This window comes from Lycorma delicatula, chromosome 3 (assembly GCF_047948215.1).
Source record: "Lycorma delicatula isolate Av1 chromosome 3, ASM4794821v1, whole genome shotgun sequence".
Classification (NCBI taxonomy): domain Eukaryota; kingdom Metazoa; phylum Arthropoda; class Insecta; order Hemiptera; family Fulgoridae; genus Lycorma; species Lycorma delicatula.
The window spans coordinates 39,127,380-39,151,165 of NC_134457.1; the positions used below are offsets into that span (position 1 = coordinate 39,127,380).

The 23,786-nt window shown below is 29.0% G+C and overlaps 1 protein-coding gene across 2 annotated transcripts in view; it reads left to right on the top strand.

Moving 5' to 3' along the window:
* DIP-delta (Dpr-interacting protein delta) overlaps positions 1-23,786 on the top strand; it is a 1,030,723-nt gene that overhangs the window by 491,522 nt on the left and 515,415 nt on the right. For both annotated transcript variants that reach the window (XM_075358853.1, XM_075358852.1), the window contains exon 2: positions 22,752-22,858. In XM_075358853.1, the coding sequence (XP_075214968.1) occupies positions 22,752-22,858 (107 nt within the window). The remainder of the gene's footprint in view (positions 1-22,751; positions 22,859-23,786) is intronic.

The following is a 23,786-nucleotide window of genomic DNA, read 5'->3' on the forward strand; positions in this document are numbered from 1 at the left end:
ACTTTTCGCAATCTTCAGGAAACAGATTCAGTACCAGAAACTCTTATTCGTACCTACTACAAACGATCTGTTCAGCACGACGCTGTTGTTGATGAAGTTATTGTTGATGCAGTTCAGCTCAGTCTAGACTTCAGTACTTGACGTCATTCTAAGCAGATCGGAGTTTTATATTCTATGGTTTGGAACATACAAGTTTTATCCTTATCCGTCAGTTTTTTGCATCTGGGGATGGATAGAAAATATTCTGTGCAACCAAAAATACAATCTCTTGAGAAATTAATTGTCAGTATTATGGATGCGGCTGACGGACTTAAAGAGCAACAAAAGCAGAACGGTAGCATGCCAAGAAATGTGTTGAAAATTCTTGGCTGATTTGCGAACATTTGTTATACACCTATTCCTAATGTACATTGGTCTAAGGTACTGTTTCTAAATAAAATTCGAATTTTTCTCACTTCTCTTTGTTTTTTCAATATGTTTAAGCACATTTTGTTCAGAATTAAATTTATTATTACAAGTTTTCTTTAAGGTTTTTAATTTGTTTATTACCAACGTAATAATCTTTTGTACGTCAAACATAAAAAAAAAGGTCTTTTACCCTAATTTATTGATTTTTTACCCCAGATATCACAAACACTACTGAAGGTACGGTTCTGGGAGTTATTTTATTCGATTTTTCAAATCAAAAACCATAAGAAATCACTAATTTTTCTTCTAAATTACGTTCTAAAAATTCAGTTCCTTATTTCTCCGGGGTTGCTGAAATCCAAGCGAAATCTTTCCGCTCGTTGAGCGGAAACATTTACGGCTCGCTAACAAATGATTTCTTTTTTATTACATTTTTTTATTATTTTTTATTAGGAGTAAAATAAGTTATGAAAGTCCTGGGGGAACTTCGTGGTACACTCTATATATAATCTACAATATAAAAATAAAATATATAAAAATAATAAGCTACGATTTATATATATATCTTGTAGCTTATTATTTTTATGAAAGAGGTGTCCGTATATTACAATAGTTAGTGTCCTGTAAAAGTTTTCCCCTTAATTTTAGTAAAGGTTATTGCTCTAAAATAGAAAATAAAAATAAATCCCATTAAAAACAATATGATCAGAAAATAACTTTCCTGTTTTAAACAGTTTCCATTGTAATTCAATGTTTACCGTAAAATATAATTTTTAACGTAAAACTTTGTTTTGTTTTTAATTTTCCTAGTTTGACACGTTATTGGTTTTTGTCAGTTTGTTTCTTTCTTTTTTTTCAATTTTTGTAACAAATTGAAGTTATAATTTTAATGAAATATAGAATAAAGCGAGCGCTATGATAAACGTTTTATTAATTGGAAAGAGATATATTAGCGAAAATGACACTTGCCGGTTGGAGAACGGGTACATATTTGTTTTTCTTCTTTTTTTTTCAAAGCGTTTACTTTTAGCAGTTACAAACGTACACATACACACAAAAGTATAAACTCAGTTCACACTCTTATATTCCAGTTCTAACCTAAATATTGCCTGCCGTTAACCTCTAATTTGAAACTTAAATAAATCTCGATTTATGAAATCACCCGGCATATTTCCGGCAATATATCACTGCCAAATACGTTAAAGTTAAATTTATTTATTTTTTCTAATGTTTTAACGATTAGGTTTACGTTGAACTTTATTTAATATAATAAATTTCATTTCATTTTATGTTAATCTTTAAATAAATAGCATTTACTAAATGAGAATATTTGTATATTTTGGTATATAACTGATATATTTATGTTACAAAAATAGATAATTAATATTTAACATTTCGTGTAAATTTTAAGATATAAAGATATTTAAAATCTATATGAAAACATGTGTAATTTCTTATTTTATCTGATTTAACTGAAGAACATTTATATATGTATCAGGACCAATTTTATACTTCATAAAATCTATGTTTAGAATATAATATTATTAAAAATACGTACATTTCTCAAAGTTTGCTCCGTGTTCTGTATAGTAAACATAAAATGTATTTTTATGTGGTTGTTTTTTTTATGAATAGAAGGAGAATAGAAGTCATTTGATGTAATGGATTTTTCCATTACTTTATACTCTGTGCCAAATTTATAGCCTCAAAATATCACTTACATCCTAACTACTAAAAAATCTGTTACATTTATTTTACTATTTATCTTTCTTTGCACTTTAAAACTTGGATCCAATTCATTAAAAGTTTGGATGTTTTAACATATTATTTAGGAATTTTGTTCTCTTAAAAAGATTTTGTAATAAGTGTTACAAAACCGTTTTCCAACTCTTAGCAGAATCTATCTTTATTTTGTCATAAACATTGTCACTTATAAAAAACTTCTGACTTTTTTGTATTACGCAAGTGAATTTGGGGGGAGCAACATTATCCCCAATACATATCGCATTCACTTTATATTTACCCTTTACTACTTTATAATTCTTATTGGGTAATGTTTATTTGAATATTTAAACTAGTATTTATTGTTTTAAATGGTTGGATTGCATCCGATTCTTTTCAAAATCGTAGATCTTTCTGAAGTTTTTAGGTTTGGGGTCCATTAAGAAAATTGATCATCTCTTACTATTAGCCAGTGTTATTCTCTTTCAATCCAGCCTTGAATTTTTTTTCGATGCACCTTGGGTGATTATAGAATACGCCTGGTGGAAGAAATACACATTCTCCTCTCGCCGAGAGGAGAATGTGTAAATGTATGTGTTGACTGGAGGAAGTTAACTCCTGTCAGGTAGTAAGTTTGGGGTGACACGAAAGAGGAATCTGGGTGTAGGATGTTCTTTTTCTTTATCCAGTGTTATGCGCTGTCATATTGGAACGGCCTCGTTTTTTGCGGGGTTTTTTCTTTTTGCTGTTTTTTGTACTGTGATTCGTTCAGTGGAAAATAAATTCTATCTTTTTTTATGTAGATAAAGTTAGGCCTATTACAATCTTGCTAGTACTTGTCGACGTTTTGCTAGGTTACAAATGTTTCAACAACGGTTGGAAGGATCCAGCAATGAACTGTCGCATAGCTGCTAAAGACGTTTATACTCAAATAAAAATTTACGTCTTCGGTAAAAGGTCAGCTGGAAAACTCGCTAACCGTTCATTATAATTAATTATGACACGTTAAATACTCTATATTATATTAAAAAAAAGTCAGGGTGTAATAATTGTAGTCTTTTTTATTGTTTTTGTTTGGGGGTATATTATAATAATGTAAAGCTTTATGACTGCGGAAAGTAATTTTCCAGCTTATTTCACATGCAATTGTTGTATAACTGTACGTCACACTTTTTTTGATTCTTTCTTGGACAGACCGGATTTTATTGTTACTCAGTTTTGGTTGTTATATCCTTCAGAATTTTTCTGTCGCTTGATACTAAATTTTTTGTAGGAGTAGTACGATATCCGGAAGTAGATTTACACAAATTTTACATCATCGATCTGGATAGTCTGTTTTATTAAAGATTAATTTTCATGATTAGAATTTCGATTTATTTTTTTTTATATTTTCATTACATCAAGATTTTACGCATGGACGGATGTTAACTTTATAAAACTTCATAAGATATATGCCCATCAGAACAGTGATAGTCTTATTTATTTTAATAAATTTCTTATCAATTTGTATCACATCTTTTTAACTAATATTTTATGTAAAATATTTTTTTATAATTATATATTTTGATTGACTTGCCATAATTCGGTTAATATCATATTTAACTTAAAATGAGATCCTGGGTAAAATTTTCGGTTTTAACTTTTGAGGCTTCCCTGTCAGTTAAGGCCGCTTGCCTAAAAAAAAAAATCAACCTATCAATGCGATTTATATACACCTATCATTAAATTATTAGGTATTTCATAAATGTAAATTAATTTTTTATTTTATTGATTCAAATTAAAATTGTTTAAAGTAATATATTTAAAATCTAACTCTGTACTACAGAGCACAAAATAATTACAATCTAACAAAAGTATTATTATTTAGAAAAAGAACATGAAATAATTTGAAAATCAAATTAACATTCGCTAATATATTTTCATGAATAAAAATTTAAAAAAATACAAGTATAAGAAAATTTAAACTATAAAAATTAAAGAATTTTCCAACTGGTAATGGAAAATATTTCTGCTCAACTTTTTATTCTTCAAATAGAATTTGCTAGACGTTTGACAGCTATTTTTTGTAAAACGGTCATTTTTTATAATTAAAATTTCCTTTTTACATTACTTTCATGAAAACATATGTTAACATAATACTGTAAAATGCGATTTGATGTGTTACATGAAAATTTTTTTATCTTTATAAGAAATTTTGATTGAAAGGCTTGACTTAATTTTGGTTTACTTTTTGTTAGTCCAACAGACAGACACCCTACATTCCAATGTATTAAAGAAGAGTATTTATCTGATATTACAATACGGTAATTTTCTATTTTTATTGGATGATTAAATTGCTTAGCAAACTGACCGATTTAAATACTATAAAATACGTTTTATAAAGTACTTATAGATTCACCGGGATGATCTACTGGTGAACTCGTCATCGTAAATAAGCTGATTTCGAAGTCGAGAATTCTAAGATTCAAATCTCAGTAAAGGCTTTTATACGGATTTCAATACTAGATCGGTGTTCTTTGGTGGTTGGGTTTCAGTTAACCATACATCTCAGAAATGGTCAACTTGAGACTGTATAAGACTACACTTTATTTACATTCATACATGTCATCCTCATCCATCCTCCGAAGTAATATCTTATGGTGGTTCCGGAAGCTAAACAGAAAAATGAAAGTACAGAAAAATAATATTTTATGTACTTAGATTCGAAATGATTATACTGAGATTTGTAAGATATCTTTCCTGAATGAAAACGTTTAAAAAAAAATTAATAATAATAATAATAAGAAATAGATAAATTTACATTTTCTATAGATAAACGTGGGAAAACAGAAAAAAATCAGAATATTATGCAAATGCCCAAATATACCCAATTTTTTATAATTTAAATATAGATTTGATTAAACTCCCATATTATTTAATTAAAAAATTTACTTATGAAAGTATTAATCTTAAATTAAAGTAAATATATTTAAAAATATTAAAATGTTAGGAGGAAATCCTTTTAATTATATAAAATGTTCCCTTAAGAGGTGTAATTTTGGATTCCGGGGTGTTTTTCAACAATTACACATATATATTTATAATTGCTGTTAACGTAAACACAATACAATTTGTCTTATATAAAAGCAATAAGAAATTATAACGATATACACATCAAGAAAGTAAATAAATTCTGAAATTTTACTCTAAATATGGAACTACTATCTATCTGGTTATCGAGGAAAACCTCGATAACCAGATAGATAGTAAAGTTTGGGGTGTTTTCAGTCTTAATGAAGCACCGTGTCATTAGTACATTAGTTATAAAACTAATTTCTGAATTTGAGGAAAAGTCGCCAAATTACTGATGTAAAAATGCATGTTTATCAATATAAAACTAGGTAAGCTGAAAAAGGTTGCTTATTTATCAAAATTTTGTTTTCAAGGTATAACGTCTAAATAAATATAACAATAACCATAATTTTCATTAATATTTGAATCTTATCAACTACTAACGTTACTATTTACGACTATACTAGAGGTTGATTCGTTTTAAATTTTTCAGACCCTTGTTTGTTATCGAACCGGGAATTTCGATGTAGAAGACAAACACGCAATTTCCCAACCACATGATAATTTTTAATTATATATCTATTAATATTTATTTATTCTTAGATTATTCAATTAATTATTTTATTCATAATTTTATATTTTTTAAATTAAATCAAACAACAAAATATTGATCAAAAAAGAAGGACCCGTTAAATTGGTTAAGCTTCTTTCAAACTATTAATTTACCAGATGGAAAGGCGTCTAACTCTCAGTATTGAAATTGAAGTTATAAATAATTATTTTTGATTTTCAGTATTTTACTATGAACATTCATTTAGTTATTGGTTCGTCATTTGAGTAGATGCTGTCATGGAAAATTGTGTTTTGTTATTAAATTGATTTTTGTACTAGTTTCATTATGATGGGTAGGTATAATAAATACGAATTAGAGATCATGACAAAATAAATGATATTCTACGATGAAATTGGAACTGTCTGGATGAATCATATTGGATATTTGCTTGGATGAATCGACGGAAACGGCGGTAAAACTTTGATCACAAAATACAGTTTGTTATAACATAGAAAGTAGATGTGATTAAATATAACGTAAAAAAAGCTGACAACACAGTTGTAAGACTTTCCTGTAACGCGACGTACTTTGATACACGGCTTACACACACATACACACAGAATTTAGTATAAAATATTTATCATTTTATTAAAATACAACTTTTTTTTGTTTATTTAATTTAATGATTCTAACGAACGCGCGCATTCCGTATTTCATTCGAGCGGCTATGGCGGTACTAGCGGCCACTTTAAATAAATTTTTACACTTTAAATATATTCATTTAAAATAAAAATATCAAAATGTTATTAAATATTATTCATTTATTTAATTCTACCGCTCACCTGTGACGTCACAACATACAGGCGACTACGACAGTAATCCGGCCGCTAAGTGGGATGTGGTGGTGTGTGTAAGGGAGGTTTAAGATCCCCACTTTTATGGGGAACAAATTTGTTGATCCAACAAGATACTAAAAGAAAAAACTGCAAAGAAAAAGATCCACTATACTGTCTTCTACAACGTTTCAAAATTATTACTATTTTTTTGGAGTGGAGTGCAATTTGGCAAAACGATTTTTAAATAAAAGATGTTTTTTTATAATTGTTCACAAAAATATTTAAACAAAAAATTCAATGTAAATCACCCCTTTTACTTCCTTCTATAACTCTTAAAAATTAAGACCATTTTTAGTGGTGGGGTTAAAATTAAGCAATTTTTTTTTACAAACATTATTTACTTTATTAATATATACAAAATTATTTAAAAAAAATATATAACCTTAATTATGCAAAATCTGGAGATGATTTCGTTTTTCCTCCCTGTAACCCTTTGACCTTGACCTTTTAAATTGAGAATTTAACAGCATTAATGCCCCTACTATAGAAATATTATAGCCAAGTTTGGTGAAAATCGGTCAAGTAGTTCTTGAGATAAAAGGCGATTTACATACATACGTACATCTTTTCGCGGAAATTTGGATGTCATTTTTCGGTTTTCTGGTGTCCTTAGGGATCAATTTTTCAAAATTCGGTGAAAACCGGGTATTCACAATTTTGACTGATGCCATTTTTTTGGTGTTCTGTGGTCCTTAGGGGTCAATTTGTCAAGATTCGGTGAAAACCGTATATACTCAATTTTGACCGATCACCAAACATTCATTTTTATATAGCGGAAGCTTCGCTATACTGCTATATAGAGGGGAACGCAAAATAAACGTGATGTCAATAATAATTATTTAAAATATAGAAATGGGAAATAATATTAAGATAAAACATGAAGTTGCTAAATATATAAAATAACTACACAAAAATTTCAAATTTTCATTTGTTTAAAAAATAATATTTAAAAATTCACCGATGGAATAATATTGTTTTTTTTTTTCAAAAAGTTTTAAAATTGATGGGATGACTGCAAATAATTTGGTATTTTATTAATAATGTCAACGGAAGCATGATTATAGCCCGTTTCTAAAAAAACCGAAGTATTATGTTGAATTACACAAAAACCGTTCCGTTATCTGTTTTGGTAGAAATGGATATAGATATTTTTTTAAGAATAAGTAAGTATTATTTTTAGCAAAGATTGCGCATTCATAAATATAAACAAGAAAGATAGAATTTTTAATTTTCTACATATCAATATACATGGATTCATACTTATGGGCGCAACTATGATCTGTCAGCCCATTCTTAGTCTTAAAATTTGTTTCTGTTAATTGTAAGTAGTCCACCAGGTAAGATTATATAAAATTATATATACATGTATAATATATATGTTAATCGGAGGCTGTTCAGGAATTAACTTCTGATTCGTTATTAAAAAATACCAATTGATAAAAAAACAATTTATTATCTTATAGCTACATTTTTAGGTATTTTTCTACATACTTGCCGTCCAAATTAAAGCTTTTGTCATATAGGTAAACAAATTTTTTAATATTTTCGTCATAAAATTCAGCCGCCTATGAATTAGTTTTTCAACTTTTCGTCATTTTCAAATTATTGCGCCGTTAACAATTTCTTCATTTTCGGGAAAAAGTGATAATCACTGGAAGCCAAATCAGGGCTGTATGGAGGATGGTTAAACAACTCTTTTTTGATACTTCGATTTGGCTTCGAGTGCGTACTACGGTATGCGGATGAGTGTTCTTATGAAGAAAAACAATGCCTAAACTCAGCAAGTGACATTATTTTTTTTTTCTGCTCTTCTGTATTTCTTCAACGTCTTGCAGCAAGTTTCAGCGTTAATTTTAATGTCTCTTTCCATAATATCAACCAACATCACAACATTCAGTATCTCAAAAAACCGATGCCATCATCTTTTTTGAAGAAAATGTTTGACGGATCTTTACAAGTTTCGAGGATACGTGAAGTGCTTCCACTCTTTGATTGAGTTTTTGTTTCCACATTAACAAATTTAACGCATGTCTTACTGTCCGTTACGATGTGTTCAAGAAATTTTTCTTTTTCGTTATGATAAAGGTGAAGGAAGATTACTGCTTACTCCATCCTCTCTTTTATGTGTTCATCAGAGAAATAAGCTAGACGCCCAGCAAGTAGAAAATTTGTGGAAGTCTAACCTATCGGTTACGATTTCATACAGCATTGTTCGCGATATCTGAAGAAAAGAATCGGATAATTATGTTATCATGAATCGACGATTTTTTCACATTTTCACATCGACACTTACAACAAGTTCATGAGTGACAATTGAGAGTCGACCACTTCTTTCCTTGTGAATGTTTGTTCGATCGTTCCGAAACATCTGGGCACCACGATATTACTGCACTATCACTCATGATATTCGTTCCATGTAACCCACAAATTTCACGATGAATTTCATCAGCTGACAAGTTTTTGCGTCATGGAAACGGATGACAACACCCACTTCACAGTCCGCGGAAATTTCTATGACAGCAGCCATTTCGAACGACAGATTTACAGGAACAAAGGATCAATTTTTTTCAGTAACACTACTAGAACAGCATTGAAGTGGGCTATTCAACTGTGCAAAGATAGCATCGCTTCGCGCGATACCGAGAATCGGAAAATAGTTTCCGAATAATCCGTATATATATATTTGTGTGTGCGTCTGCGCTCGCGCTCGAGTGTGTGTAAGCGTAATAAATATTTAATAATGATATTAAACATAGCATTTTATTAAATTGTTTCAAAGCAGATTAATACGGTTTCATTTTTTTGCAAATGAATTCAATTTGATCATCCCAAAAAAATTTTTCATTTAATGAAACATCAGAAATTTTGCTTTACGGTCAACAAAAATACTCTCGTTAACACTAACGGGAAATTTATCCGCATGATCATTATTTCACGATATTTTTATTTTTATTACTATACATTTATGGACAAATTTTATATATATATATATATATATATATATATACTTTTTTTTTACAACGATATATTTTAGGTATACTCTTTGAGTTGATTAAGATGTAGTTCAAATTACAAGCAAACCTATTACTGTTAAATTATTCATACGTAGTAGTATTATTTGCATGAAGAATTTTCGGGAAGTTATAAATGATATTCCGTTTTTTATTTTAGAAGAAAATCATCTTATAATTTTATTTGCTCAGAAGAACGAATATTTGATTCATTTAATTGAAAAAGATGCAATAACTACGTTCATTATTGTTAATTGAAGTAATTATTTTACTTCGTTAAAAACTTTTTAATTTTATTCATTTTATTCTAATTCTCACTTCATAACTTAATAAGTTTAATGAATTAATTGTTAATTAACAACAGTTAAATATTAACAAAACGGGAAGTTTAATTATTTATTTTATTTTATCGTTATTTCATTTTATCGTTATTAATTATTTATTTCGATATACGTTTTTATAAATTAGACGATAAAACATTTTACCGATGAAAACTTTAACAAAATAATGCGATGAAAATGGAATCCATTATTTATTGTTTTTATACTTTTTTACAGAGGGGTCAGAAAAATCAAATAAATTAAAAAATAATATGACAGTAATTGCAAGATTTTCCTTTCATTTATGCACTACAGTTAAAGCTACATTATTGTTGAAAACCTAATTTTCTTATTTACAAAAACGTTAGGTGAAGAGAAAACATATTTCCAATGTCATTTTGGGCCATCCACACATAAAATACATAGTTGAAACATCTCATTATATTTCACAAGATTTTTCATGCATTTTGACATGGTAACCACCTCATGTTGAATCGATAATTTTAGGTCAGGTAGTGAATGTGGATTTTTGACCATTCTATCTAAACATTCTAAACATTTTGGATTTTAAATAATTTCATCGTAAGAATTCACATAATAAAAGATCACATGAAAAAATGGCCACGATAGCGTCTTCAAGTAGGCAGATTAGACCTAAAAAATCCTCCTTAGCACTTCCATCGAAACCTTAGCAGTGTGAATAGCATTCATCCTATTTAAAGTTCGCTCGGTTTTGATCCTTTTCTGAAGTTTTGAAATTTAGAATTATACCGTTCTGTATTCTCCTTGACTGTCCAACTACCTTCTTCAAAGAAATATGGTAGCCGATGACTCCAACGTCTTGATGCTGTTGTTGAATTTGTGTCGAAAACACCTGAAAGTTTATTAATATTAACACAACCAGACAGATGGTAATGAGCTCCGTCACTCATGAAAATTACTGTGTTTTCTGTAATTATTTCCAGTATCGAATCTACAAATTACTTGTTCCCAATCATCGATTTTTGAAAAACAATAATTTTTTTTGGGTGGAAAGTAAATTTAATATTCTATACTCTTCCGACCATTTAATTGGGAATGTTCAGAGCGGAAACAAGTCAACGTGGTGAACATCGAGTCTGTCTGCCTTACCTGTTTAATGCTTTCCAGTATTCGTACCGATCTCAACGTTCCCAATGGTTTCTTTCGCAGATGCTGTTCTTCAGAAACTTTCCACCTATAACATGATTTATAAAAAAAAAGGCACTTTATCATGGCAGCCACGACACTGGTTTGCTTTGAAATAGTGATTCTCAACGTTTTTAGCTCCATGACCCTCAAAAAGAAACAATATATATATATATATATATATATATATATATATTGAATATTTGGCGATCCCCCAACCACAAATGAACGAAATCAAGTTAAAATTATTTAGCTGCGTTGAAGGCTATGGCTTTGAAAATGCTTGTATGAAGTGTACAAATATGAGCCATTTACTTGTTCCTTGTAATTTGGTCTGTTGCATAAAATTTGCTGTGAGTGAGTCATGTTTGAACCTGCAGATGATATGTTTGAACACATCGTGCTCTCAGCAGCATAAAAGAGGTAAGGAAGTATAGAACATCAGTTTAGTTTCAAGTGTCAAGCGTGCGACTGGTGCCTGTATTTAAATCTTTAAAAGCGCGGTGACATTGGAAATAATAACAACTGAGGTTTTGGTTTTTAATGTGCGTTCGAATGGTGTAACTGGTTTTTATTTTCAATCAGATTGTTATGCGAAATGGATAGATTAGTGAAAAAATGAAACGTGACATTTACATCTAATGAATGACAAGACATCTAATGAGACAAGATTGCAAAATGACAGGTATTCAAATTATGGATTTACTTCATTGGATTGAAAGCCGTAGTGCGTTGTTTGTTTTCAAACAGTGATGAAAGTATGAAGCCATCAAAATTAATTCGACGCTTGAAAAATAAACATTCGGATCATAAAAGCAAACCCTTTGAATTTTTTCGAAAGAAAATTACATTTCTTGAGAAATCAACAAGCTTCTATTTCTAAATCAAGCCATACTGATAAAAGTACATTTGAAGAATCTTACCTCGTAACATCAAGAGTATCCAAGATGTCTAAACCCCATCCAATACAGAAAACCTTATATTACCTGTTGCAGTTGATATGACTGGTATTCTATTAGTCGTGGAAAAAGCAAAAAAAACTGAAAAAATACCATTTCCTAACGACACAGTATCAAGGCAAATCGACGACATGGCTGCCGATGTTGGCGATCAGAAAATTCAGCAAGTGAATTCAATTGAGCTGTTTAGTATTCAATTTGATGAATCAATAGATGTGGTAAACATTTCTCAGTTCTTATATTTTGTTAGATATAAATCTGATAGGGACAGATCAATCAAAGAAAATATGTTATTTTGCAAATCGATACTTGGTGATGCAATTTTTGATGTATTTTTATGAAGGTACTAAAATCTATAACATAGAGTGGACAACGTGTATTGCAGTATGTATCCGTGGTGCAAAGGAGGTAACAGAAAAAATAGTGGATTTTTGAAGAAATTGAAAGATTGTCTTTTGCCAATGGCGGAATGAACGCACTGCTTCCTTCAGAGACATGCTCTTGCCACAAAACTTATGCCGGGAAAATGTCAAACAAATTCTTTGTAAAGCTGTAAAAATGATTAATTTTATTAAGTATCGACCGTTGCAGAATAGGCTAAATAGCCTATTAGCCTGGCAAAAAGAATACATCTCTAATTTTCCGTACAGAATTCAGACGATTATCGCGGGGGGAAGTTCAAAAAGCGGGTTAACCGCTTTTTGAACTTGCGAAATCAATTGATAATATTTTTTTGGGGATAAACAGACGCCATTCTCAATGTTTTTTTTTCCCCCTTACAGAATGATTATATGTTACTGTTGGCTTACTTAGCTAATATATTTTTGTATTTAAACAACTTGGATGTGATAAAAATATTTTATAAATGATAAAGTTCATGCTTTCATTTAGAAGCTTATTATCTGGATTACTCACTTTCACGCAAACATTTTGATATGTTTCCACTCAATTCCGATTATATTGGAAAAACTTTGGATGAAGAAGACATTATCCATTGCAATTCGGATAGATTTGGGATACATTTGCGTGAGCTAAAAATTCAGTTGGTGGTGTATTTTCCAGAAGCTAAAAATGATTTCTCGAAGAGATGGGTACTTAATCCATTTAATGAAAATGTTGTTTCAGCTGCAAGTTACCAGTTAAGATTCATGATCGGTTCGGAATCAAGGAAATTTAGTCACAGATGGATTGAAAATATTAATTCCTTTTCCCACGTCTTACCTTTGTGAAAAGGTTTTTTTTGTCTATTGTACTAAAAGTTAAATGTAGGAATCTTTTTATCACTTGAAAACAATTTGCTTTTGTGTGTTTATAACATACATATATAAAAATACAAAGGCAACCATCTCATTAATTTTTTATTTTTACATGTGTACTTATAAATGTAACTAAAATGTTTACAAGAAATGATCTTTTTTCTCATAAAATGATTTCATTATTGTTTATGTGTAATGTTGTAGGCTAATTTCGCGAACATTAGGTTGAGAAACGGTGCTTTAAAGTAACCGTGATAGGTCAGAAACTGGATTGTTGGTCCCCATGCTTTCGATACAACCATTTAAGCAGATCTGGAGATTCATACTCAGTCTACTGGTCCTTCTACCCGTTCGTTGATTAATCCCTTCATTTCTCAAACTTTTCACTAAAGAAAGTTAATGAAGATTTTGGTAAGATCATTCTAAATCACAGTAGCCACTATCTTTCCTGCTAATGGAAAGGTTTTTGCCATCTTTTAAGCGAGTTTCTAATTGCAACCGAGTGAATTATCATTTTCATAAGTTAAGGTTAGTAGTGATGTATCCAAGTGTTATCTGCGTTATGAAATAGCCAAAAAGTTTTTCTTAATTACCTTGAAACTTCCTCAGATCCGTTTTTAGGAATGATAACTCTTTGGTTAAATATGAACAAACATTTTACCCAACTTGAAGACTGTTTTCGTATTACATAAATGTTTGTTTAAAGTGTATTACACTCGTTTAAGAAATCTGAGATGCCAGTTTTTTTTTTCAGCAATCACAAGTGCTTTCAATCAGTCTTTCCTGAAGTCCGTAATTTGAATTTTTTTTCAATTTCGTATATTAACGTAATTTTTATAAATTTGTGCTTTTAATTTATGAAGTTGAACTATTTTTCATTATATTTTATTACTCTTTTCTTTGTTGTACATCGTAATAGATTTTTTTTTGTAAATACATTAAAATTGTTTTTTTTTTTTTTTTTTTACCTGTATGTAGCAAAACTGAGTGCATTATCCCAGGAACGAATTTTTTTGTTGCTTTTCCGTATCTTTTTTTAAAAATATATCCTTTTTTATATACTTAATGACCCGGAAGTTGTTGGTCAAACTTAAAGGACAAATTCAGAACCAGTTTTCAAAATGGCGGCTATTAAAATTGTTTAATTATAATTATTTATAGTTTTACAAATATTAATTTTATCGAATTTTGTTTTTATTTAAATAAAATGTTATACTTTTTTCTTTTTAATTCAATGACATCTTATTTGGTAAAATCGGTTGATAAACAGCTGATATGTGGTTGTAACTGTTAAAGGTGGATTTAAAATTATGCAACCTGAGAATTTTAGTAGTATAGTATCAAATTTTAATGGTCTCACGCATCACCCTACATTAAGTCGAGTGGCGCGAGTGGTAGCGTCTCGGCCTTTCATCCGAAGATCCCGGGACCGAATCCCTGTCAGGCATGACATTTTCACACGCTACAACTCATTCATCTTATCCTTTGTAGCAATACCTTACGGTGGTCCTGGAGGTTAAAAAGAAAAAAACAAAAATCTGACAATTTTCTGCCTATTCATTTATTATTAATAATTATTTTTATTCACTTAATGAAGGAAATGAAAAAACATGTAAAAAATGTTCAACAGTTCACATTGAATTTTCAAAAGTAAAATATTCAAGCTTATTTATTTAGCAAAATATTTTAATATAAATTTTAAAGATACACAAAATTTCATTAAAATATCTCAATTTATTAAAATTCTCGTTGTCTTAATGTAATGTGTTTTTTATTTTTTTATTTATCAGTTATTTAAATTTTGCCAGCATTTCTCGTGATACTATTTATAAGAAAATACAAGTGCCATGAAATTTTATTAATATTTTTACTAGCATTTATTTTTAAAAACAGTAATTTGATTATTATCGCGTTAATATTTTTCTATTTATTTGTTTACAACATATATTTTTATAAATTCCCATGTATCACCACAAGTTGTTTATATTTCAATTTAAATCAATCTTGTTTTTCTATTTATTGAAATGTAGCAAAGTAATAAATAAAATAAAATTAAGTTTGAAGTGATATTTTTACAATAAATAATAATATTTATTTCCTAGAACTGCGATAAAATTCTCGTAATATACATTATTAAAAAGGTATGTTAGAATAATACTCTTTGAAAATGTTATTCGTCTACCTTTTTTAAGTTGTATGTTTTCTGGGGAAAAACAAATACATTAGTATCACTCAGTAACAGAATAGATACAAGTAATTACCATTTACTGGTTAATTTTACTATGTTATTACTGGATAAAACAGTAAATTAATAATACTTGTCACTTATAAGAGTTAAAAAAAATAAACTACTGTCTTATTTTATGTTACATTTTTCTCATATATTACTTTTTTAAATGTCACTAATGAAAAAAAAAAAAAAAAAAAAAATGGCTAACGCTAATTCTTAAACTACGAGGGATGTAAAATAAAATAAATTAACACTAAAAAAACTAATTAAGTAAAAATTGTTTAAAAATAATTAAATAATTTTTCTATTTAATTTAATCAACTAAAATTAAATGAATTGGGAAAAAATAAAATTATTGACGTTCTAAGTTTTCCTGTTAGAATAAAGTTAATTAAAATTGAATTGTTGAAGTTAACATTAGAATTGTGTTTTATTATTAAACTTGTCCTAAGCATAACAGTTCAATAAATTCAACAAAAAAAAAATCCTAATAATTTAAAGTAATTCAGTAAAATTCCAATTGGACTGAAAAATAAAATTTCTTTAGAAATGAAAATATCTCTATAAATTTATTTTCATGTGTAGATTTATGTTAGCGTTTCAAAGAACATACCTTGAGTTCTCTGTGTTTTGATAAGTTTAAAACCAAATAATTAAATTAAAAATAATTGCAAATGTTATTACTTTATACTTAAAACCATTATTTTTAAATTACTAAAATTTTATTTAGTTATTTGAAGTTATTCTCAAACTTCTAAAGAAAAGTATTTTTAATTATCTGGCTACAAAGCTGGAAACGTCAAGTTATACGTATAATATATAATGGAAAATATGCGAATCGGGTCAGGTTTGTAGGTCGGTTTTTTTGTGGTATATTTTTAAGTGATATGTCCCTTTATAATCAACCCATAAACAAAATTTAACATTAACAATTTTTCGAAAGCTTGTTTTTAAATACGTTTTATAAAGTACTTATAGATTCACCGGGATGATCTACTGGTGAACTCGTCATCGCAAATCAGCTGATTTCGAATTCGAAAGCTCTAAGCTTCAAATCCTCGTAAAGGTACTTACGTTTATACGGGTTTAAATAGTAGATCGTGGATACCGGTGTTATTTGGTGGTTGGGGTTCAATTAACAACACATCTCAGGAATGGCCAATCTGAGACTGTACAAGACTACACTTCATTTACATTCATACATGTCATTCTCATTCATTATCTGAATTAATACCTTATGGTGATTCCGGAGGATATACAGAAAAACACAGATGTATTTATAGGTTATATTGGTCTGTTTTTTGTTTGATTTATCCAGATGGATGGACCTACTTGAATGATATTTAGCACGATGGCTTCTATCTTCAGGTGATTGTTGCCATTTCATTTTGATCACAGTTGGTCAAGGAAATAGGATCCTTATGAGTCTTAATTCCTTTAAAAAGGACCTATAAGAATCCTACTTGGGTCCTGTTGGGGTCCTTATGGGTCTTATTTACTTTTTTTATGGGCCTATTTTGTTTTTTATGGATCTCAAAATTTAAGCATCATCTCAAAATTCAAACATGCGGATGATAAATGATATCACATAAATAATCGCAGAAAAGTAATTTTTTCAGTTTGCAGAATCTGAACCTAGGAAGAGATATTAAGAAGCTTAAGCAAAATATTAAAATCTTAAAGAAAATAATATACTGTTAAGAAACGACGCAGTGGACGAATAATCCAATTCTGAGGATACCTTTTTTCAGGCTGTACAAAAAACAAATACAGTCGTACTCCAGTCATTCTTTCGTATTTAGTTTTTTGTTCATAATGAATGTAACTATTTTTCGTGGTGAGAGTATATTTTTTCTTTGAAATAACAAATCAAATTTTGATTGGACATAGATAAACCCCTCAGGGTATATCGAGTCATATATGGAATTCATTACTTCGAAAACAAGTATGAATATAATAAGGTATACAACGCGATTCCAGTCAAACGTGTTACAATAAAAACAGAATTAAAGATCTCCTAATTCCCTTCATAATCCCTTAATCATTTCAATGAAGTACTTTTACTACTCACAAATCGCTAGACGTCTAACACAATCGCTTACTTTCTAAATAACCTTACATTTTAAGCAATGTGGCGAGACAATTTAGTAACAGCCGAAAGTAGCATAACCATTCTCAAAAAGAACAGGTATGCTTCCTGTGAAATGTAAGAAGGGAAGTGGTTTTCCGATGCCTTCTTCTCCGAGTTGAACGAGTAGTAGCATATTAAAATTTTAAACCCATTAAAATGCAGGAGATGAGATATTCATCTCTACAACCAACACATTTGCTCTGTTCATAAAATAAATTGGTATGAATTTATACCAATTTATATTTAATAAGACCAATTTAAGATTAATAAGTTATTATCCTTATTCTTAAAAAAAGCAAATCTTTCTAGTGTCTCTCTTTTATCGCAGTAGCTTAACTTGCTAATTTACTGTTGAAAAAAATGTTATTAACAGATAATGCAAGAAACAAATTAATATATTATTTTCTTTCATGGAATAATGCATTTTAATCATTACGTTTATAAGAAACTGGAATTGAAGAGACTCTATCTTTAACCTCGTAATTGTGTGGAATATAGTGAAAGTGGAATATATATGAAGTATACAAATTAATTACGAACCATTTACATAATTCATTCTTTAACATGTATTTATTATGTTGTTTGATGTTTTGGTAACCTAGTTAAAATAATTGATAAATTATTTCGATTGTTTTTTCTTGGAAAAGGGGAAATATTTTTATTGTAATGACAAACGTTGTAATACGTAACCGCGAGTGTTACTATTTATTTTAATATATGTTAAAAAGCCTATACCTTCTGAAATCTTTAACGGTTGAAATTAAAATTTTAGTTTCTTTTTCCTTCTTTTTCCTGTTTAGCCTGCGGTAACTACCGTTTAGATAATACTTCAGAGAATAAATGAGGATGATATATATGAGTGTGAATGAAGTGTAGTCTTGTACATTCTCAGTTCGACCATACCTGAGATGTGTGGTTAATTGAAACCCAACCACCAAAGAACACCGGTATCCACGATCTAGTATTCAAGTCCGTGTAAAAATAGCTGGCTTTACTAGGACTTGAACGCTGGAACTCTCGACTTCCAAATCAGCTGATTTGGGAAGACGCGTTCACCACTAGACCAACTTGGTGGGTTTTTAGTCACACTTACTTTAATTACTTACTATAATATCTATTTTTTCATCCAACCATCCTGATTTTTAAATGCGTCATAATTTATTATTGATTATTTCGAGGTTATTGTTATTTTATATTTTCTAATAGTGTTTAATTTTAAGTGATGCGTATGCATCAACAATAAAACAATAAAAAAGAATTCGTGAGAAAATAAAGAAGATAGCGTTTCTATTGGTAGAACCAGTAGAATTAAGATTAAGTTTTGTAGTGGTGAGTATGCAATACTAATAGAGGGGAAAGCCGTATGAAAAGTAAGAAAACATGTTGATATTGGTTTATTGTTTAACACTGAAGTAGATTAGTTAGCTAAATAAAATGATTGTTTGTGTTTATGTAGGCACTAGAAAAGCTTACAAGCAGATTTAGTGCATGATATTTAATTTTTTTTTTTTAAGTTTAATAACTATTGGTAAAAATCATATTATATGGTTTGTAATAAATTTCTAAGAATAAATGAATGATTTCCTTAGATATTCTGTTTTCCTAGCAGTATATTATCTGCAATGTACAGTAGAAGACACCATTATATAAACTGAAAATACTACTCTTTCCCTGTACCAGTTTTTATAATCAGTTTTGCCATGTAGAAATACGGTACGTCCAGTAGACAAAATAAATTCATAATAAGGTAATAGAAACACAATAATTATAGTATATATATATCCACTATTTATGAAATGACTATGAAAACTGGCAACATATTTTTTTATACTATGTGCAAATATAATATATACATATATTACATAATAATATATATATATGTATAAAACACATAATAAACACACACGCGTCGCACACACACACACACACACAGAGAGAGAGAGAGAGAGAGAGAGAGAGAGAGAGAGAGAGAGAGAGAATTAAAATTATGTACTACAATTTACCTACTAATTGTGTTAGGGAAGGATTTAAATAAGAAATTAGGATTTTATAAATTTATTTTCTATTTTAACTGTATTCTTTCTTAAAACTAAAACTATTTCACTTAAAAAAATTATATTTCTTGAAATAATTTATTTTTCTTTTATTAGAAATAATTTTAATAATAATTAATAAATTGGTTATTATTCTTTTCATAAAATAAAATCATTTCACTAAAACAAATCTTACAATTATTTAATTTTCAACATTAATTTTATGGAACACTGCTATTTGGCTTTGGATGGGCGATACCGTTTTCTTTTTTCTCGTAATGACATTGTTTTCGTCTCTGTAGATGGAAACATCTGTATCTTTTAGCATATTTTATTTAAAGTTAATAATAACAAGAGATTGTTTATAATTAGCAAAGTGATATTATACTGATAATTTCCATGTAGGAAAAAGAAAATATACTGTGCATCAACATTTCAGTGTTATACTCTCTTGTAAGTAAATCACTAAATACACAAAAGCGCGCGCACACATTTTTAAAAAATTCTGTTTCTCTCGCATTAAATACAGTTTTAGTATGTATTTTTTTTTCTCCTTTTCTGGTAGTACTCTTATATTCTTTGATTACTTCGTTTCTTTCTTTTGTGAAAATTTTTTCCCATTTTTCATCGTGATTTTTTCTGAAAACTGGAAATTTTTTATTTTTGAAAGTACTTCGATCCAAAATTTCTTTTTCTTTAAAATTAATTCCTTTATATTTTCCAGTTTTTGAAATCAGTTTTTTATTCTTTAATTTAGATAAATAATTAAAGACTCTTTTTGTTTATAAAGTCCATAAAGTGCTAATATTCTTTATGTATATATGTATAGAAACGAATAGCAAGAAAACAAACTCAAGACATTATGAGATTATTACAAAATATTGGCAGACAACTCCAAAAATATGATCGCCAATTCTTATCTTGAAAGATAAAAATAATAAAATGGACTATTCCAATAAAAACATTCAGAAATTTTAGTGGAAGCATTTAAAAAGATTATAAATTGCAAAGACATCTCAGAACTCTTCCAAAAAAATACAGAAACCCTAGTAAAAAACCAACAGAAAATATAAAGGCATCGTCAATCCTCGATGTATACAAGGTAGAGAACTCAAGAACTACAAAGCTAGTAGAAAAAGTAAAAAAATTAGCAGAACTCTAGAAAAATGCAGCAGAACAAGTGAAAATATCATTACATGAATGCAGTGAAATTTTGGTTAAAGAAGAATTACCAGGACACTGGATTACAGCTCTGCTGTACAGCTCTGTTATATATCTGTTGTACAAACAGGTGAAAAATCAAACTCGGACAACTACACACAAATTGAAAATTCTCTTGGATTGCACGTACAAAGTAATGTAGAGAATTTTCTACAATTGTTGTAAAGGTCAATTTAAACAAGAATTAGGAAAATACCATGGAAGATTTCAGTCCTTAAATTAATAATTGATATCTACAAAAGAATATATAAGTAACAAGTCATAACCTTTGTAGACTTCAAGAAAGCCTATGATTGTATCCACAGACGATCGATTATAAACAAATTAAGAAATTTCAGACTTCACTCCAAGTAAATACGAATGATAAAATTAACTTTAACACCTAATCCAAAGTGCAATTTGAGGGGAGAATTATCTGAATCATTTACGATTAAAACAGAACTAAGGAAGGGAAACGGTTTGTCACCACAGCTCTTTAACTGTGTTCTGGAGTATGTGATGAGAGAATAGTATAAGGAAATCCTAAGAGCGTAAAAATTGGAACCAATAAGGACTTAATAAACTTGTGTTGCCTAGGATTAGCGCTAATAGCAGCTAAAAACATCAAAGAAGCCAAAACCCAAGTAACGAGCCTTCAAAATACAGCACAGAGAATAGAGCTTCTAATCTCATTTGAAAAAAAGAGAAATAATAATAGTGGAGCCATTAGTAATAAACCACGTAATAGTAAACAACAGAAAAGTGAAAAATAGTACAATAGTTTAAATACCTAGTAGAATATATAACATATAACTTAAATGAAAAACCTGTCTGGCAAGAAAGAATTAATAAAATGATAAAAGACCAAAAATTAACACGGTCCACATATAGAGAAAAATACCTCTCTATCAACACGAAATTAAAACATTACAAAATAGTAGTTTAGCCAGAAGTAATCTATGGTAGTAAAATTCTTCTCAATGCCACTCACTGGAAAAGAATTAGAGAGAAGAATAGCAAGAACTATATAAACAAGAAACATCCAAGAAAAGAACGATGATGGATAATGCCAAATTAAGTGAGGTACAGAAAGTTAGAACCCATCACAAATACTATTCGTAAGAAAAGAATATCTTTCTTTGGGCATCTAATGAGGACATCAGTAACCAGATTAATAAGAAAAATTGTAGAGAAGATTTGTAATCGGAAGCAAAGAGTAGAATGGATTATGCAAATAAGAGAGGAAATCGAGGAACTGGAAATAACTCTGGAAGATTTACAAAACAAGACAGAAACCATAAAAAAACTGCAGGACAAGAAAATAAGACTTAGGCCAATAACAGACAAACGACTCTCAATAAAAAGGTTATTTCCTAAAGGAAGAGAGAGATCAGAACAAATGAAGAGGTACAACGAATTTCGAAAGAACAGAACACAGAATATGCGCTCATCGAAGAAGACGCAGATTGACTTAAATGGTCCAGTGGCCGTAAAATTAAAAAAATAATAATGTCAGAGTATATATATAACTATATTACATATTACAGTTTGAAACGAAAAGTCTACATTATGAATTTAATCATGAAATAATTTCTGTGACCTTTCTATTTTATGAAGTAATTGCCATCTTAGAATATGCAGTTTATACATACTCGTATTTCTTCTATGAATTTTTAAATGTCAATACATTTGTCGTACGTTTAATAATTTGTTGTGAAATAATAATTTATTTGTTAAAGCATTTTATAAAATTTAATTTAAACTTATTTTTCTTGTCATTTTAATAAATTTACCTTTATTTCATTTGTTTACAGCTGTCACCGAAGAACCAAAGTTTGCCGAGCCGATACCCAACGTAACAGTTGCTCTGGGTCGAGACGCTTCATTACCTTGCGTCGTCGATCATCTCGGTACTTATAAGGTAAAAGATTTTATATATATGTATTATATCAATTAATTCTAATATAATTTTTACAATGAGATTTTATGTTTTGTATAAATATAAATTTTTATTCGCCGTAAAAAATTTTGTTTTATGAAAATATATTTTTTTCATTCAGAACAATATCGTTGCTAATTGCAATAAACTGTACAAAAGCTGTGATCTCTATACAAATCTGTTTCCCATTAAAATATCATAGCGTACGAAAGACCGTCTTATCTGAAGACCCACGCACTACACCAGGTAGGAAGTAGGTCATATATTAATATACAAAGTCAACGCTTGCGCAAAAATACTTTTGACAAAATATATAGATCATATATATTTTGTCGTGTGGGTGTGTGTATATATATATATAGTCGTTTATATATTATAAATACATACACGGTGCAAATAACATCACTTTTCCAATTTCTTGGTAATTATTAAACTGCTAGTAGTTATTACTTCTTATACGCATTACAACTCGACTACAGGCAGTAGAAAAGTACATTCGATGTGGGTGTATTATTTATTTATTTAAAAATATATAGGTACTCAGGATTTCATATCATATTTAGTTAAAAAAGGTAACTGATGAAGTCTTTCAAACAAAGACAAATTGTAAGTTTGAAAAAAGGTTTTGAATAAAGATCGTTAAGAGGGTACGATAGTACGTATGATAATTTGAAAAACAAAAAAGAAAAGTGTAATATATATATATACACGAGTATATGTATATTGTATACTGTAATGTAATATATATTAATATTGTTTTTTACTAATAATGTATTTTCGTCAGAATATTAAGATTATATAAGGGATTTCATCAAGTCATTATTATTATTTTTTAAATAATTAATTATCCGTTCTATTCTCTGAAATGTTTTTGTAACAATAAATCTTAAATTATAGTTTTAGAATAAAA